The sequence below is a fragment of the Populus nigra genome, chromosome 14, assembly GCF_951802175.1.
Source record: "Populus nigra chromosome 14, ddPopNigr1.1, whole genome shotgun sequence".
Classification (NCBI taxonomy): Eukaryota; Viridiplantae; Streptophyta; class Magnoliopsida; order Malpighiales; family Salicaceae; genus Populus; species Populus nigra.
This window is the reverse complement of record NC_084865.1, coordinates 12,501-31,691: the sequence shown is the minus strand read 5'-3', so window position 1 is coordinate 31,691 and position 19,191 is coordinate 12,501. Positions and strand designations below refer to the sequence as shown.

At 32.9% G+C, this 19,191-nt stretch overlaps 2 protein-coding genes across 4 annotated transcripts; both read left to right on the top strand.

Annotated features, from left to right (window-relative positions):
- The first annotated feature begins 326 nt into the window (after positions 1-326).
- LOC133672478 (histone-lysine N-methyltransferase ASHH3) lies at positions 327-6,360 on the top strand. 3 transcript variants are annotated; one of them, XM_062092911.1, is made up of 15 exons: positions 327-461; positions 557-618; positions 1,076-1,144; positions 1,757-1,883; positions 2,135-2,246; positions 3,498-3,597; positions 3,978-4,056; positions 4,170-4,341; positions 4,446-4,526; positions 4,673-4,850; positions 5,003-5,030; positions 5,130-5,220; positions 5,826-5,874; positions 5,958-6,041; positions 6,132-6,360. In XM_062092911.1, exons 3-14 carry the CDS (start codon positions 1,112-1,114, stop codon positions 6,027-6,029), a joined length of 1,122 nt encoding a protein of 373 aa, XP_061948895.1. In that variant the 5' UTR covers positions 327-461; positions 557-618; positions 1,076-1,111; the 3' UTR covers positions 6,030-6,041; positions 6,132-6,360. The 3 variants fall into 3 exon arrangements, 2 of the variants coding, with proteins under 2 accessions (XP_061948895.1, XP_061948896.1); XM_062092912.1 differs by lacking the exon at positions 327-461 and having other exon boundaries at positions 472-618; positions 4,676-4,850; XR_009834855.1 differs by lacking the exons at positions 327-461; positions 5,958-6,041; positions 6,132-6,360 and having other exon boundaries at positions 472-618; positions 4,673-4,873.
- Positions 6,361-12,839: 6,479 nt separating this feature from the next.
- LOC133673235 (methylenetetrahydrofolate reductase (NADH) 2-like) lies at positions 12,840-18,750 on the top strand. Its single transcript, XM_062093970.1, has 12 exons — positions 12,840-13,023; positions 14,166-14,763; positions 14,848-14,908; positions 15,061-15,143; positions 15,278-15,451; positions 15,540-15,713; positions 15,804-15,904; positions 16,015-16,126; positions 17,134-17,214; positions 17,354-17,531; positions 17,963-18,297; positions 18,416-18,750. Exons 2-12 carry the CDS (start codon positions 14,320-14,322, stop codon positions 18,497-18,499), a joined length of 1,827 nt encoding a protein of 608 aa, XP_061949954.1. The 5' UTR covers positions 12,840-13,023; positions 14,166-14,319; the 3' UTR covers positions 18,500-18,750.
- The last annotated feature ends 441 nt before the right edge of the window (positions 18,751-19,191 follow it).

Below are 19,191 nucleotides of genomic sequence, written 5' to 3'. Positions count from 1 at the left end.
TTTTTCTTTTTAATAAAAGAAAAGAAATGATGATGATGATTGATGGAGGAGGTCATTTATCATTTGTTTTCGTGTATCAATTTCCTCCGCGTAACTAGCTCCGCTCTACGGCGTCGTTTCCAAATTTCGGTTGAGTTTGGGCCGGTGTTTCTCCTCTTGGCGCTTCTCCTCGTATGTTTCACAATCCTGTGTTTGTATGGGCCTCAACAGAATTCAGCCCATGTCCAGGGTCCATGGGATACGCTTCCTCACATCACAGGAAAACCTAACCTTCAATTGCTATAATACAGGAGGATGCACACTATACTACTATACACAACAAGAAGTAAAGAAAAACAGTAAATACTAGATAATTTGTAATAGTAGTAAATTAGTAATAATAATAATAATTACAATATCATCTACTTTCCGTTTGCAGTTGAAAGTGTTGTCATTGTGCGAACTATGGAATCATAAGTCAGGTAATATTATTATTATTATTATTTGGTCACAGAGAGAAACAAGTAACTTCCCTCCCTAACTCCCTCTCCATTCTCTCTCTCTCCCTCTCATGTAGAAGAAGAGCAAGAGGAAGGAGAACAGCAACAAGAACAAGATCTGCTCTCTTGACTTCTCCCGGTAAGCCACACGCACCCTCTCATATTCCTCCCCTTCTTCTCTTTATCCATAAAATAGCCGTTGATATTAATCTTCTCTTGTTGGCTTGCCAAGACAAGATGAGATTTTTATATTTACAGTATTCCTTTTGGGTTTTCCCTTTTTTTATTAAACATTCGCTCTGTTTGTTTGTTTTGGTAATTGATTTATCAATAACTGGATCAATGAATTAACTGTTTTAACTGCCTTCCATTGCCTTGTTGTAATGATATATATATTTTTTTTGTGAGTGATAAGGATTTCACTTGGTTTGATTTCTAGGTTTTATTTTTCCAACTACGACTCATTTGAGCTTGCCTTCAACACTCTGAAACCTTACACCCTATTATTATTATTGTTGTTACAATTAAAAAAAAAAGACATTTTTATTTCTAGATTCTGACTCATTCTTATACTTTTGGATGCTCTATGTATGTAGGTATTGCGTTCTTTATATTCTGTATTCTGAGCAGTTATGCTACTTGAAGCCATGCCTGCTGCGAAGAAGGTTAATTTTTTCTTCATTCTATTTTCTTGTTTCTTTTCGCTTGGCTTCAAAATTTGAGTTGGTTTTATTTTTTTTATCTTTTAGAAAAAAGAACTTCTATAATTAATCAGTGAAAAACTACACACTTGACTTGGTAAAAGGTGCGTACAAGGCTGGGAGACCAAACATGGGATTCATTTAGCCGACTCACTCAAGCCTTCCACCCTTTAAACAAACTGTTCTTCCATGGTTTTAGTTTTAGCAGCCCCAATACTATTTGCTGTACCACTGCGGCGATATTTTCTTCTGCAATTCCTATTCCGCTCCCATCCTTTTCTTTTGTTTTTTATTCTTGAGATTCACTACCATGCAATTTAGGATGTTTCAGACTTTTTTTTTTCCTTTAGCTATCTCTAATGATCAACAATACATAATGTGTATTCAATTAAATGGTCTAGAGAGAGTTATAGAATTCCTTTTTCTCAACTTGTTGGAACTTTCTTATAGCTGGCGGTGCTCTTTTAGCTGATCTTTTTTCCCGTGTATGATTTTCAGAGATGTGCTACATTGGATTCATCTTATTATGATTTAGTCGTTGATGTTTTTCTTATTTCCATATCTTTTGTTTATTAGAACCTTGATCAACGAATCACCCTTGCATTCAACAAGTTGCTGAAGGACATAGGAAATCAGGTTGAGTTTGAGCTTCCAGATTCATTTAATAAATCAAAGTCTACAGCCTACACCCTTATAAAGCGCAGTATCCACTCAAAATATGTGAAATTTTTAAAGCCATTTTATGGAGGTTTTAGTTTTAGCATTCATTTTTCAGCTTAGAAAAGCTGTTATGATGTCTTGTTTTTCCTTCCATTATTAAATGTTCCTTTTCATTTCGCATGTCCACATGCTTTTAAAGTATTGGGTTCCCTCTTTCTATTTGTATCCTCGTGTATGAGTATATATGCATGTACAAACCTACCACGTTTGCTTTTCTTGATCAACACTTTCAAGATATATATCTCACTAAGAAGATTAAAAGGCGCCTTGAGGATGATGGCATATTCTGCTCCTGCAGTGCATCACCGGGTTCCTCTCGTGTGTGTGATAGAGATTGCCATTGCGGGTAAGAGCAGCCTTCAATATCTCGGTTACTCCGAGCTGTATTTGATAAATTTTCATTCTATAAACAGCTTGTAATCATGTTTCATCTAGTAGTATGTTAGTTTGATCTAATTTTACTGGATTCAAATTTATTTTCAGTCTGTACATGTTTATTTCCAAGCCTTATTGGATAGTACATGATTGAAATTTGGAGATGCCACTTTTAGGCCAGGTTGCCTATGTAACTTGTTCTTAATTCATTGTCTTTCTTCTAGCCCATCATCCCTATTTATGATAAATTTCTGGGGTCCACCACTTACACCTCTGGTAGCCAATCCCTCATGATTTACTGCTTGGAACATTGACATGCAGGGAGATCTAGTGCGCCAAAGGGGGCGTAGGGCTCCCCGTCCCAAAGGTGAAAAAATATACTAATTCTAACAGTCAAAGATGATATAATGTATTTATTTCTGCATAACGATCCCCTCAAACTAAGAATTTATCCTTTGGCTCCCCTCCAGTAATTAAAAATTGGGTCTTGCCCCATGCACATTGATGAGTCAGAGCCCTTGGGCATTGATTAGTGCCTGACTTGAACCCAAGCTCTAGCTAATGCAGCAATACATTATATTCATCTTGATATCTTTGCTGAGTGCATATTCACGGTTGAGTTCTGTTACTAATGAAGAGGTCAAAATAGGTTCATAGTTAAGTTTGATGATTGTTAATTGTCAAAGCAGGATGATATGATTGGTTGAAATAGTTTTATACTTGAGTTTGATTTTCTAGGAAACATGTGTTTGATCCTGCCTAAATCTAGAGTTGATACAAGAGTGGTTGTCATGCACTTGAATATAAATGAATTATCACCATGACAAGGTCATTGAATTTGACAGAAGATGTCAGGGGTTCATAGTGAGTAACTATCACAAGAAACATTCCCATGATCATGGTCGCTGTCATCCATTGCCTTGTCTTTGGTGATTGGAGCTGACTGGTTCAGACTTAAGAGGATGTCATGCAGCCTTTATGTAATTGCTACCATTGGTTGTTTTTAATTCTCTGGGAGTTTCTTTAATAGCGATTATTATTAAATAATTTAATTGTGCCTCTTCTTTTTATCCATTCATTGTCTTCATTGGAGGTGTGTGGTTATGAAGGTTTCTTGTGGATTTATATGTGTTTGATGTTAGTATTATTAGTGTTAAGTTTCTCGTTTATATGGGAGCTTCTTTAATAGTTTAAAAATTCTATAATTACTTTTATCTCCAAGGATGCTGCTGTCTAGCTGCTCTTCAGGCTGCAAATGTGGGAGTTCATGCAGCAATAAACCATTCCAGCACCGGCAGGTGAAGAAGATGAAATTAGTGCAGGTAGATGTGCATGGCTTCTCCTGGTCTATCTTAATTAATATGTAGAGTAGGACTTTATTAATGAAGGGTGAAAGGCAGTAAGAATGATGCTCTGCATGAGGGAAAAAAGAACCATAAGGATCCCACTGGTATAATTATATGACTTGTCCCCTTCTCTGATCCACTTTATCTTGGATATTGTTATTTAGCCTGAGGATTGTGGACCTGGAAAATAATTCATCTCATCTTTCTAAGTATCTTTATCCACAGGAATTATTTGGATGTGGTTCAAATGTCATAGTGCCCTGATTTCTGTTCGCATATCATTTCCTTTGTGCAAGTATCTGTTTTTACCTATACGTGCACTCAAAATATGAAGTTAAATAAGGTATTGTTTGTAGACCGAGAAATGTGGATCTGGGATTGTGGCAGATGAAGATATTAAACAAGGAGAGTTTGTAATAGAGTATGTTGGAGAAGGTGATGTCCCTCTGTCGCTGCTTGCTATTCAATTGAAATTGCATATTTAACAAGTTGATGTTTAATCACTTTGGCAACCTATTAATTAATACTTGATCCATTACTCAATGCAGTTATTGATGATAAGACCTGTGAGGAAAGGCTTTGGAAAATGAAACACCGCGGGGAAACAAACTTTTACTTGTGTGAAATCAATCGCGATATGGTTATTGATGCCACATACAAGGGAAACAAGTCAAGATATATAAACCACAGTTGTTCTCCCAACACTGAAATGCAGAAATGGTGCTCCACTGACCCTTATTCCTCACTTTAATCATGTTAGTGTTTAAACATTGCAGATGTACTGTTTTAGACTATCTTAATCGATTTACCTTTTTTCTTAAAAGGATAATTGATGGTGAGACTAGAATTGGCATATTTGCAACCCGTGACATAAGAAAGGGCGAGCATCTGACATATGATTATCAGTATGAGTGCTTGCTTCCACTCTTATTTCATTCTTTAATTATGGTTGAGTCTTTTTTGCTTACACAGTAAGCATTCTTAGAAAAACTTTTTTTTTTTTTTGCTCATTTCTTCAAAATCTATACTCAGTCCAGTCTAATAAATTTAGCAGGTTTGTTCAATTTGGCGCAGATCAAGATTGCCATTGTGGTTCCTCAGGTTGCAGGAAAAAGCTAGGGGTTAAACCGAGCAAGCCTAAGATGTCTTCAGATGCTGCCTTAAAACTAGTAGCATGCCAGGTGGCAGTATCCTCTCCCAAACTGAAAGCAATGATGTCTGGAAAAGATGTATGCATGTGTAGTTGTTTTATGTATGCTTTTGCACATATGATTCCATTCAGCTTCTACCCTTTTCTTTCCTTTCCTTTGCATTTTTTTTCCGTGTATGATATGCATATATTTCTGCTAAAAGACTGATACTGGTGTTGTTATTTGTGAAGGTTTATCAGAATGGAGATTTGCACATAGGTAAGGAAGTTCCGTTCAGCATGTTACCTTGTTTTGTTAATTTCTGAAATATGGTTATCTGAACATTATTCCTTTTTGTTCATTTTAATTTCATCCCAGGGAGTTCGCAACGTGCTTTAAGTAGTCTACCAACATACTCCTGTAATTGCATTGGCGAAGTGGTTAGACTATCTCGCCGCACTGATAAGACGTATGTTTAGAATACTACTAATTATCATTCAGGCTTTCATCCATTTTGCTAAGTAATAATTTGAAAGTGTTTGATTGATGATGAGAGAAAAAAGATTTGGAATTCAGTGACTACTTCCCACAGGGGAGCTATATTTTGGCTTGTGATTTCTACGTTCTCCCTGGTGAATGTGTATTGGTTATAGCCAGAAGAATGCCATGGAATTTGTGTTTAGAAATTATAAAATAAAGGTGTCACTTATTATCCCTCAGCTCCTGCAGATAGGCAATGCAATTAAAAGCGTGTCATCAATGGTCCCATGACTTGGCAGTTCAGGATCAACAAATGTCAAATTATCTTCTTCTTATTTAACCCCAGTTAGTTATTGTAGTACCACTGGTGTTTTAGAAGGTTGGTTTGGTGCACACCTTAATTTTATCTAACTGTTGAATCTAACAGCTTCTGAATTTGGCTGAATTTGTATCTCCTACTGGTTTCTTGTCTCTTTTTTTTCCCTTGTGGTTCATGAATTCCCATTTAAAGGTTTCGATTAAAAACTGGATTCTGATATTTTGCATATGTGGCGGTTCTATTAATTAAGTTTTTCCATGTATCGATTGTTCCAGATATTTTGGGATTATTAAACGGTATGATAAGTATTCAAGAAAACACTCGGTAAGAAGAGCTGTTTCTCTGATTACTGTTATGTGAATAAGTGTCGTGATCACATCTGATTTCATTTATTTATTTTTTGGCAGATCATGTTTGAAGATGGCACTGTTAAGTTTCTTGACATGTCAAAAGAAGATTGGGACTTTGTAACTTCGTGATTTAATTCCAGGGTAAGTAATCATGGTTTGTGTCGAATCAAAGGATTACAGACGATGAACTGCCATGTCATGATGCGTTTTTATCTTTTTGTTGCATCTCAGGTAATAATCGTGGACAAATGTAGTGTGCTTGACTTAACCTGACAAATTTGCATAAATGTTGTATCAAGGGTTTGGGCCGGTTCTGTGCTCCAATAAAACAAGATTTGATTGCACAGGTTTACACTTAGCAGAATGTTGTATCAAATGCATTTTTTGGTTGTTTTTCTTTGATAAATAAGGAACTCTGTAGTATTATTATCTGGTAAAAACATTTGCTCGTTACTTGTAATTTGCTTTGCTTCTGTTGAGAGTTGCCACTAGAATCAGACGGACTGAATTCAGCCGAGAAACAAAAATAAAAACACTGCGGTGTGCACTATTTTTCCAGTAAATCATTTAGGTGCTGCAAACACCTCGTAAAAAGAAAAAAAAAAAACAGGTTTTATTTTAATTAAATGATAAAAAATTAATCATTTCTTATTTCTTAAAAGTGGAAAAATAATGTTTAATTTTCAACTAATTAAACATAGAATAACAAAATTGAGTAAAAAAAAGTATAAAAAAATCAATGTGAGTCGACTTAAATTAACATAATAAACATATAATTTGAATAATACAAGATCATTCAATTAAGATTAATCTATTAAATCTGCATCTCAGGTCATGAGATTGAGATAACTTGATTAAAAAAAAATTTAAAGAAAAGCATAACTAATTTTTTTTAAAAAAATTAATGTTGAACGGTGAAATCATAAAAGAAACAAGCTAAAAAAATATTGACCCCTGTTAATTTATAAAACCATAACTTGGGCCATTAAATCGAAAGCATTATAGATAGAAAAATTATAAAGTGCAATCCCTAATAAATTAAACATTGAAGAATAAAATTGAGAAAAAAAAAATTATTCACATAAAAGGACCCAAATAGAAAAAAACAATTAAAAGAATAGGGATAAAAATCAAAATAAAAAATAAATTAGATGGCAACTACAAATTATTAACTAGATGATTAAATCGAAAAGAAAAATAACTTCAATAAAAGAACAAAAAAAAATTAAAAGAATAAGGAGCAAATTGAAATATATATATATATATATATATATATATATATATATATATGAGAAAAACAAATATCAAATTGATATTGAAGAATGAAATTGAAAATAAATAAAATTTTTATAAGAGAGCCAAGAACAAAAATTAGAAATCAAAAGAATAAGAGCTAAAGTTGAAATATTAAAAAAAGGACCAACCTATAATTTTTGGGGGAGGAGAGAGAGAAAAATAATATAAAGGTCACAAGTTTGATGATTTAAGTCACTAACTCTTGATTGATCCAATATATTGTCATCTTAGTTTTTTTAAAAAAGATATCATCTTAAATTTTTTAAAGCATTTGATTTATTTGAAATTAGCTTTCATAATATATTTCTGTTTGGTTTCTATAAGATTAATTTATTTTGATTTTTTTATAGGGTTATCACATCCTATAACTTGAGTTGTAAGTTTGGCATGTTAATCCAAATCAATCTAATAGGTTACTATCCCAATATTTTACTAAAAAAAATAACATCTTCAAATTTTTTTCAAATCCAAACCACATTATTTTGGTTGTCCATGTTGCTTTTTGGATCTAAGTGTTTGGGCCTTTTCTTTTCATCTATGTTTTTTTTTTATTTTTTGGTTTTCTTTTCTTGTGTTAAAAACAAATATGGCAGTGAGAGGAGAAAATAACATAGTTATAAGAAAATCTAAAAGATATTAATATTTTACTATAACAATCCACAATAAAAATAACCAGTTTACACTTATAAAACAAAGTCACAAAACTAGCTATTAGGGGTTATTCAATAATTTCATAAGTATTCATTGATGGTTGTCAAAATTAAAGGTTATAATTAGGTAATTTCACCTTTATCACACAATAAAATTATTATTCTATCTCCGGACTCAAAGATTCTTAAAGTCAACAAGGTGTTTTTGTATTTTTTATTTTTTACGAACAATAAAATGACTTAAATACTCTTAAAAGTATAATTCTCTACTAATGAAGTGTTGATCTAGCGGTTAAGGCACTGTTATATCCCTGCAAGGGTGAGAACACAAGTTCGATCCTCAAGAAGCGCATTTATTAGGAGGGATAACCACAAACCCCGAACGAAACTAGTCTCACCTTTTAAAAGGGTGTGAGGATACCCGGGCAAGAACAAAAAAGAGAGAGTAGAATTCTTTTTAATTTATATCCAAGGGAATTTTTGTATTTTCATTCAAGTTTTTTTTTGTTGTTATTATCAGGTTGGTAGAGGGAAAGTTTTATAATTTTAGAAATATAAATATTATTAAAAAAAGATTAATACATGTGTTGCAAGTGTCAGCATATGAGTAGTGGTGACAATCTTCATGAGGTGGTGCATGGCAGCATATGATGACCAAACAAAAGCCTCAAGGTTGATGCTTGAATCGTCTTGGCAGCCCCTTTATTTCTGGGTGGTGTGTGTTGTGAACAGAGCTCTAGTTTGACATTGACGATCTTTTTTTTTCTTTTCTCTTTCCTCCTCGATTCTCATGTTTAAGAGTTTAAATTCTTAAAGCAATCTTTTAATTTGCTTTTCCTTCATATTTGATGCTTGTTCTTTTGATTATTATTTGTTTTATTTGAGACTGTTTATAAAATTAATTTTTTTTTTAATTTCATCTTTCTTTAATTTTTTTTGTATATAATATTTGGTCCTCAATTTTTTGATTGCTATTTGTTTTGTTTGAATTAATTTTTATGATTTCACCCTCTAATTTTTTTTTCCTATCAAACTTGATCTTCATTCTTTTTATTACTTAATTTGTTTTTTAACATTAGGGAATTTTTTAAATTGATATCTTTTTTCTAGTTTCATCTTTCAACATTAAATTTGTTGAAATTTAGCTTCAGGTCTAGAATTCCATGGGTTGTGGGTTTGGAAAATTAACTTGGGTTTAGAATTTTTCCCGGGTTTTTTTTCCTTTCTTTTTTAAACTCATGTTTTTTCAGTTTTATTCTTCAACATTTATTTAATTGGAGATTGGGCTCCATTGATTTTTTATTTGTTTTTTATATAATTTTTCACTGATTTTGAAGATGATCGTGATTATCTCGAGTCTTTTTATTTATTGTTCTTTCTTTAAATTTAGCTTTTTTAAAATATATTTTATTTTTTAATTAATTAATTAATTAAATGTAAGCATAAGATGCTCACTTCATGATATTTTTTTTAAAAAAATTATTGGGTAGCCATCATTTTATTGAAACAGATAATCATTTGATTAAATAAAAATTTATTCAAAGCAACAAAGTTATTAAATATAACAGAGTGCATGTTTTTTTATTGATATTTTTTATGCAAAAAACATGTTGAAAAGACCTACATATTTATTTTTTCTTACTACAAAATACAATTATTGAACGCGGGTCAAGTAGCCTAATCTTACAAACCTAGGTTTGATTATTTAAGCCCCGTTTGTTTCATGAAAATCACTTTCCAAAATTTTCTATGTTTGTTTACCATTAGAAAAGTTGATCAACAGAAAACACTTTCTAGTTAAAGAAAAATTTGGCTAGGTTTTTTAGGAAAGTATTTTCATTTTATTTTTGGAGTAAAATACTTTTCTAGAAGTTGTGAAAAACACAAAAATATCTATATAAGCCACATGAATTAAAATAAAATAAAATAAATAATGATAAGAGGGATTGTTTTAAAAGTTTTAAAACAGGATATGGACTATGGTATTACATATTAAAGGAAGTTTAAGGGAAAACCTAAAATGACAATTTAGAGGAATTATGGGGTACAATTGCAATCAATCAAAATTTTTACTATTTTTTAAACCCCTTAAGGGTCGGCTGGACAACCATAAAAGAGAAGGGGAGGAAAGTTTGAATTCCTTCCAATTTTCTCATGCTAAATTTCTAAGGAAGAGTGAAATTGAGTGATAGAGTGGGTTTTGGAGAAGAGTTAAAAAAAAACACTAAAATTAAGGAAGTTTTGAAGAGAGAGAGATTAATTAAAAGGGATAGTGAAGAAATGAGAGGAGAAAGAAGGAGACTTGGGGAAAACTTAAGCTAGTTAGCGTTCGAAACTTAAATTACGACTCGATAGAATGTTTAGAGCTTGTTCATGTCAATTTAAATGAAACTTTGTTTGATTTTCATTAAGATTCTAGCAAATTAATTTAGGTTTCTTAATTTGAAATTGAAAAAAAAAATAAATTTCTTTGAAATTTATTCTCTATAAACATTATAGGTTATGTAATGAATGAATTTATGATGAAGAAATTGAGGGGGAGGGGAGGGGCTAAAGAAATCTTAAGTGGTCGGCCATGGATAAAGAAGGTGAATAATGATGTATTCTTAATAGTTTGCATAAATTATATTTTTATTGTGTTTTAATAATGTAAATAATGATTTTGGATGATTGATGTGTTTTTAGATAATATTGATGAATTTTTAATGAATTAAGAATTTAGTTCAATTGGAAAACTTGTTGGCTATAAAGTACAAATCAATTGTATTAAATATATGACATGCTTTGTATGGAGATATGTTTTTAGAAGTTTGTTAATGAAATATTTTGATGATTTAATGATGTAAAGGAAAGAAAAGAATTGAAAGGCATTTTCATGGTTTTTTGAGATAAAGTGTGGCTAAGGACCACAAAAGAAGGGAAATGATTGATTTGAATGGTTTAAGAATCATGTTAAATGCAAGAATAAGGAAAAAAGGTTACTAAATAAGAAGTTATGAAAGCTAGTAATTTCATGTTTTTCTTCTATTAGGCCAATTAATAATGGTTAAGAGAGGGTTAAGTTAATCATGTTTTTAATTGGCAAGGAAATTATAGCAAGATATGATACAACGTAATTAAAATGTAAATGAATGGAGGTAAGAGGATGAAAGCTTAAGTGAATGATTATATGTGATTTCCCGACCTCTATAAAAAAAGTTTAATAAAGAACCTAACGATAAAGTTACATGGTTAATATGGTAAATTTCATTGGAAATTAACTTGGAACATTGAGAATTAGAAAATTAGATATAACCATATAATAATAATAACAATAATAATTTTTTTGAGTTATTAAGGGTAGTGTTGATTAATGGGTGAATTGATTTGCAAGGAGTATCTTGGTAGCTAGGGCCATTTACTTAAGCCGAAGGAAGAACTTCAAACACAACACTTAGGTTCCTAACACCTATAAAATTGAAGTTATGTTGTTGTTAATATTATTGAATTTTATTTTCTCTTTTTCAATATTATTATGAAAGGCAACTAAAGAAATGAATAATGGAAGGAAGGAAAATATATGAATAAAAAACTTGATTAATTATTCTTAACTGGAGGTTAATGATGTTAAGGGACTTTTGACATCGACATTAAGAAAAGATGAATTAAAGTATTTAAAAGAACTTAATTAGCTATTCTGGATTTGGATATTTAATAACATCAACGAGTTGCAACTTGCAATGATATCGATATTTACATTGACCTTGATTAACTACTTATAATTGGAGGCTAATAATATCAAGAAATTTCTTGACATCAGCGTTTTTAGATGACAAATCAAGATAACCGTAAAGTGATTGATTAGTTATTCCAGACCAGAATAATTGATGATATTAATGAGTCATATTATTTATTGACTTTGCTTAATCAATCCCAAGCAAGGGAGACCAATAATACTAGTAGGTTTATTAGCATAAGCATAAACTTAAAAATTGAGAGAAAGGAAATGAACCTAATTTATTAGTTTCGGGAATTTGAGGAAGCTACAAGTTAATGCTAGTGACCTAGTATTAGGATAATTTTGATAGAACTTTTTAGAAATAAAAAAATATTGATCATTAACTATTAATAGAAAAGCTACTAGTAGTATTTTGACCATAGAGGATTAAGGTTGATTTGAAAGTTAGGAAAAAAATATATAAAATAAGACAATTATTATTAAAGATCAATGTTTTCAATTTTTAATTAGTTGTAATTAAAAGGAATGGTTATTACAATATCATTTTAATAATGTATTCATTATTGTTTATGGTTGTTTTATTTATTGTAATGTTATGGTGCCACATTTTATTCTACTTTTGTTATCATAGATTAGGAGTAAAATGTATCATTTTGGGATCATTTGTAATGTTTATTATATAATAACTATGTTAAACCTTTATTTTTGATGTACAAATATAAACGAATTCTACTATTAAAATATTTTCATGATTTTATGCATGTATTTGATTTCTATTTCTTTAATATGCATAATTATTTATGAATATTTTTCTTGAAGATTTGGGTGAAATAATATATTAGAGAATAATATAAATTATATCCTGGAACCTCACTTAAAAATTTAAGTTATTGGGTTGAGATGTTCTTTAACATGGTATCAGAGCCTTGATGACCAAGCGGTTACGAGTTTGAATCTCACCATCTTATTTGATAAAAAAATTAAACACAAGGTAATGTGGGTCTGTACAAGTTTTAAGCCTAAAGGGCTTTCACTTAAGAGAGTGTGTTAGAGAATAATATAAATTATATCTTGAAATCTCATCTAAAAATTTAAATTATTGGATTGAGATAGTTCTTTAAAATAATAATGGTTAAAAAGAACTAGAATAATTAAGTAGTGAATAAAATATATAAATTAAAAGTGTAACATGTTACTGTTGATAACTTAAAAAAAATACTATGTTGAAATTTCAGTATATTATAAAACAAGAATTTCCCACAGCATGACTGTGGTTTTATAGAAAAACACACGTACTCCATCCCATTTGTTTGCTGGAATATATTTATCTTGGAAAGTACGTAGATTTCATAGATAGATCGAGCGTATTAATTCAGCATGACTGTTTTATAAAACAATGTTGTATTCAACCTCTCTCACCAGGGATCTCCAACAAGAGTGACACCAGTTTCTTATTAAGGTTTGTTTTTCTTGGATCTCAATCATTTAAACATAATTGTCTTTTTGTTTAGATCTCTTCTGTTTTTATTCTGTTTTTCTTGGATCTCAATCACTTAAACATAATTGTCTTTTTGTTTAGATCTCTTCTGTTTTTATTCACATCTGTTGGCATGTCTTTCTATTTGGTGGGTTTAATCTGTTTTGTGTTCCAGTTGCCTAATATGGGAATAAACTGGTGATTTAGGAGATGATTTTTCTTGGTTTTGATTGAAGAGGTCAGCTTCAGTGATTAAAAGTTTTGTTTTTTCATTTGAAAAGTGTTTTTTGAATTTTTTTTTATTTTTTGCTATAAATTATTATTTACTAATATAAAAAATAAAATTTAAAAATTTAAAAAATATTATTTTTAGCTCTAATAGTTAATGGACAGTGTTGAATTGGGATTTGAGTCCGTGGGTGTATAAAGATTAGCACAAGTGCTGATGCGTTTCTTTTTCTCTTTACATGCTCTGTGTGAATTATAAATAATCTCAGTGTTGAACTGTAGTAGTATCTATTGGGCATCATTTTCGACAATACTTTGTCTAATTTAAATTTGTTGTTCAAAAAAATAGCCCAGGCAAATCTAAAAGTCTATAACACCAATGCTGGCAATAAACTGGGTATCATGAATTATAGCGGTTTCGTTATAATAATTTTTGCTACCATAGCAGTCAGCTTATCAGAGATTTGATTTACTTCTTCTGAAAGAGAAACATTGCCGAGAGACCACTTGGGTTGCAGTGCAAAGCCTGCTGCAGTTATCTCCCTAGAATGCGAAGGATGCAATTTAATTAGGTAAACTCTATAAATAAATAAAAATGGAAAATATTCTCATGACGTCCTTGTTTTATTTCCCATGGCCGGATCGATCTTGACACGAATAAGAAAATCTCAGGATAGCGAACGGTCTTCTATTTTTTGAAACCAAGATTGAATAAACTTATTAATATAATTCGAAATGCGGCGAAGGAGTGCATGCAATTCCTCAAGGAGTCGTGGTTTTGCGTTTGGTGGTACCCATTGCTTACTTGTTTGGTTGCATTTGCTTATCTCTCTGTTTGAAAATACAAAATATTACTCTTAAAAAAATCGTTCAACTTACTTACTCACCACTTGCAGGTATTATTATTATTATTTGCTATCGCAAACCGGACCCCTCCTCTTTCGCTGCTATCGGTGCGTTTCCACCTTTCAGTTTTACTCATTTTATACCCCTCTCCCTCCCCGCATTTGTCGGAGTGAGACCGAGAGAGCACAGACAGAGAAACAGAAAATGAAGGTGATTGATAAGATTAGGGAAGCAGCAGGAGGAGGTGGAGATGCAAATGGCAATGGAGGAGATAATAGCAGCAGCAATAAGGTTGTTTTCTCCTTCGAGTTCTTTCCTCCAAAGACAGAAGATGGAGTGGACAACCTGTTTGAGAGAATGGACAGAATGGTTGCTCACAATCCTTCCTTTTGTGACATCACTTGGGGAGCTGGTGGTTCCACCGCAGATCTCACCTTAGACATCGCCAACAAGATGCAGAACATTATTTGTGTCGAGACTATGATGCATCTCACCTGCACCAACATGCCTGTTGAGAAGATCGATCACGCTCTCGAAACCATCAAATCCAATGGAATCCAGAATGTTCTTGCTCTTCGTGGTGATCCTCCCCATGGCCAGGATAAATTCGTCCAGATCCAAGGCGGCTTCGCTTGCGCTCTCGACCTCGTCAGTAACACATATACATACTCTACTCTACTATTTCTTTCACTTCTTGTCAATCCAATGTTTTTTTTCCTCTTTCTAATGCAGGTCAAACATATCAGATCCAAATATGGTGATTACTTCGGCATTACTGTTGCTGGTTATCCAGGTTCTTATCATTTCCTCTGCTTTCCCTTTTTTTATTACTTAAATTCATTACATAAATTAAAATACCGATATGAAATCAAAATATTAACAAGCAAATACAGATCTTTATTTCATCATTGCTTGTTTGTATTTTTTTTTATGAATCAAATTCAGAGGCACATCCTGATGCCATTGGAAGTGATGGATTTGCTACGCCTGAGGATTACCAGAAAGATCTTGCTTATTTGAAGCAGAAGGTGCTTATTTTTTTACATTTGCGAAAGCAAATGCATTTCTCTAGTCTTTAATTAATACATGTATATGGATCTAGTTTATTTATTTATTTACTTGTTGAGTATTATTAATGCTTTCTTTCTTTTTTTGTTTCTAGGTGGATGCTGGAGCTGATCTAATTGTCACACAACTTTTCTATGATACTGATATCTTCCTGAAATTTGTGAATGACTGCCGCCAAATTGGAATCACTTGTCCCATCGTTCCTGGTATTATGCCTATTAACAACTACAAGGGCTTCTTACGTATGACTGGCTTTTGCAAAACCAAGGTATATTTTATATTATATGATCATAAAAATGATAATTAATTCATAGGCAATGCTGCATTTCATGTATTCAATTAACTTCATATTGTAGATACCAGCAGAGGTCACTGCTGCATTGGAGCCTATCAAGGACAACGAGGAAGCTGTCAGAGCCTATGGAATTCACCTTGGAACTGAAATGTGCAAGAAGATTTTAGCTCATGGAATCAAGACATTGCATCTATATACCCTGAACATGGAGAAATCTGCTTTAGCCATATTAATGGTTTTCTTCTATTGTCCAATTTATTATTCTTCCTAGAAATGCATTTAGTATTACTTATGACTGGATCTCATGACACACTTATAATGGCAGAATCTTGGTTTGATTGAAGAGTCCAAGATTACAAGGGCATTGCCGTGGCGCCCCCCTACAAATGTTTTCCGTGCAAAAGAAGATGTCCGTCCAATATTCTGGTATGCAGTTTATCTCAAACGCCATACTTATCCAGTAATTGATCATCTGTTTCCTTATTATTATTTTTTTCATTTCCAAGACATTTGACGTATGTAGCCAATGATTGCAGGGCTAATCGCCCAAAGAGCTATCTATCAAGGACAATAGGCTGGGACCAGTACCCTCGTGGCCGATGGGGTGATTCTCATAACCCATCCTATGGTGCTTTATCTGATTACCAGGTGCATATATTTACTGAACTCAATTCTTCAGTTCTTTCCTTCTAGGGTATTTTGAATTTGATCCCTTCCTAGGACCAATTAGTGCAATTCACATCACTTGCTATCTAGTTTGCTGAACAAGTAATTAACAAGGTTTTGTGGTTATCTTTTCATGTCTAATGACGTAGAATATTGGGCTTAACAAAGTATATGGATGCATTTATGCTGCTTTTGCACGTGTTCTATCATACACAGTGTAGAGGGCCTGTTGCAGACAGTATTTCCAGTCCTTCATCCCTTTTCTTTATACCATACATTCTCATGTCACTGATCTGATTGATATAATGGGTTTATTTGACAAAACACATCCACTTCTAAGGGTTTTGTCGACCTTGAAGAGAAAATAGGTAGATGGGAAGTTATATTTATCAATGAAGGTAAAAGAGAGAGTTATTAGCAAATTAGGAAGCATGCGAGTTTTTGGAAAGATTTGATAGTGCTTCTTAAAAAAGGAGTTGAATCCCATTCCTTCCTTGAGGTCATGCAGACTAATTGTGTGAAGAAAATCGATGGAAAATTTATGTAGCAACAACTTTAAGATTTTTTTAGGCTGGCTTGCTGGTTCTTCTTCTTGTTCTTTTTATTCATAAAAAAAGAAGACTTTACTAGCAGGAGAACATTAAGTTACAATAGGGAGAATAAGTTAAGTTAATGTTTCAACAGCCCAAAGTGCCTGTCCACACCTCTGAAACAAATCTTGTGAACAGGACGCATGCTCAAATCTCAATTATCTGTTGAACGGAGAGAGGTAAGGGTGAGAATGGATTAAGCAGAAATGAAGAGATCTTTTTTGTTTGACTTTTCTCTTTCTATTACATAACTCCTAACTGAGGACCAAAGGTTAAATTACTTGTGTTTGTAACTGTCCTCTATTCGCCTTGCTTTAAGAAAATTTAGTCTAGAGAAATTTAGATTTTATTTAGATTTTTTTTATTAGTATGATGCAAGTTGTCATATTTTTGATACAGTTCATGCGACCTCGAGCACGTGGCAAGAAACTCTTTGAAGAGTGGGCTAGCCCCTTGAAAAGCGTCGAGGATATATATGAGGTAGGGTTTTCCATCCACAGTTACTTTTAGTGTTTTATTCTTTCATTTGTAGTTTACTTTTTGTGTTCTCTCCTTTTAACCCAATCGATTGCAATAATAACACATTTGAATTTGGCTCATTTGGAGTTTTGATTATCAGAAATTCGAGGTATACTGCCTTGGGAAGTTGAAAAGTAGTCCTTGGTCAGAACTGGAAGGCCTTCAACCTGAGACAAAAATCATTAATGAACAGCTGGGTAGGATCAACTTGAAGGGATTCCTGACTATCAATAGTCAACCAGCAGTCAACGCTGAAAAATCTGATTCTCCATCTGTTGGTGAGTGGTGCTCATGTTTCTTGTTTGTCATCTAATATGTCATAGCAATATGTCTGTTAGAAGCTAACAATATTCCTGCAAAGTTCCTGGACAATTGTAGAACATAGTGCTGCCATTGACTTCTTTTAACTTTGATGCTTGCAAAATTCCAAAGTGATGTTGTGGTTCATGTTTTCTTTAGCTTTCAATAACTCTGATTCGTAAAGTAAAAGAGGTTTTTGAAGTAAATGTTCAAGGATAACCTTGGGATTGTACTATATGAAGGGACTCGTAAAAGATTTGAGCTCTTCTCTTTATGTTGTAGGCTTTTGATTTTGGTTCTGTACAGAATCTAAGGTGAAAATGGTCCTTATATCATTTGTCTTGGCATGATTATGGAAGCACATATGACATCTCTGACTTGATTAACCCATGCTTCGTATGCCCTGCAGGTTGGGGAGGGCCAGGAGGGTATGTATATCAGAAGGCTTATCTAGAGTTTTTCTGCTCCAAGGAAAAGTTGAATGCTCTTGTTGAGAGGTGCAAGGCTTTCCCTTTAGTAACTTACATGGCAGTGAACAGAGGAGGGAGTTGGATATCTAATGTTGCTCTGACTGACGTGAATGCTGTAACCTGGGGAGTCTTCCCAGCAAAAGAGATCATCCAACCAACCGTTGTGGATCCTACCAGCTTCAGTGTATGGAAGGACGAGGCATTTGAAATCTGGTCAAGAGGATGGGCCTCCTTGTACCCAGAGGGTGACCCATCCAAAACACTGCTTGAAGAGGTAAATGTCTTCATAAATACGAGTCTCGTGTGCATATATTCTATGCCTTCATGCACGCACATTTCATTTGTTAATGAAGGCTTCAGGTTCAGTAATGATCCAATGTTAGTATTTGCAGGTGCAGAACAGCTACTTTTTGGTCAGCTTGGTAGATAACGATTACATCCATGGGGATATTTTTGCTGTCTTCGCAGATTTATGAGAATAGGTGCTCTTTGCAGCTCCTCCATTTGCTTAGAGTCCATCGAAGTCGCACAAACAGGTGCTTTATCCCAAGTTGAATTCTAGCTTTATTCTTCTTATTGGCACACGATGTTTTTGAAATTATTTCCTTATTGACATGTAATAATAATTGATTGGGGTTTTTCTACTCTCCATTATGGTGCAAATTGTATCTGGAGTGGCAACTAATTTACTAAAGCCTAAAGCAAATATGATTACTTTATTTATACATTTTTTTTTCGCTTTTCAATTGAGCTGCGCGCTGTGTTTTTTTTTTTTAGTTGTCGTAATCTTCAGGTCGTTGGCCTTCACTTTGCAATTGACCTCCAGAGGCTGACTTCATTTTCAAATTGTCACCGGAGAAACTAATGAACTTTAATTGAAAAATTACTGCCAAAGTTGAAAGGGTTGGTTAGCTGCAAACAACAGAAAAATCTTCAGCTCCCGATCACCATCAACAACAGCCTGCTTACTATCATCCCAACTCCCTAACAGAGGAAAATTTAAATACTATTTAATACGTTTATTAAATTTTCTTTTGCATTGTAGATGAGCACACGCTTGGGCTTAAAGGGCTAATATTTGAAAGCCTGTTACCAAAGGCTTGAAGTTTGGTTAAGCTTGCTAGGGATGTTAAAAAAAAACTCACTACATCATAAAACTAAAAAAAAA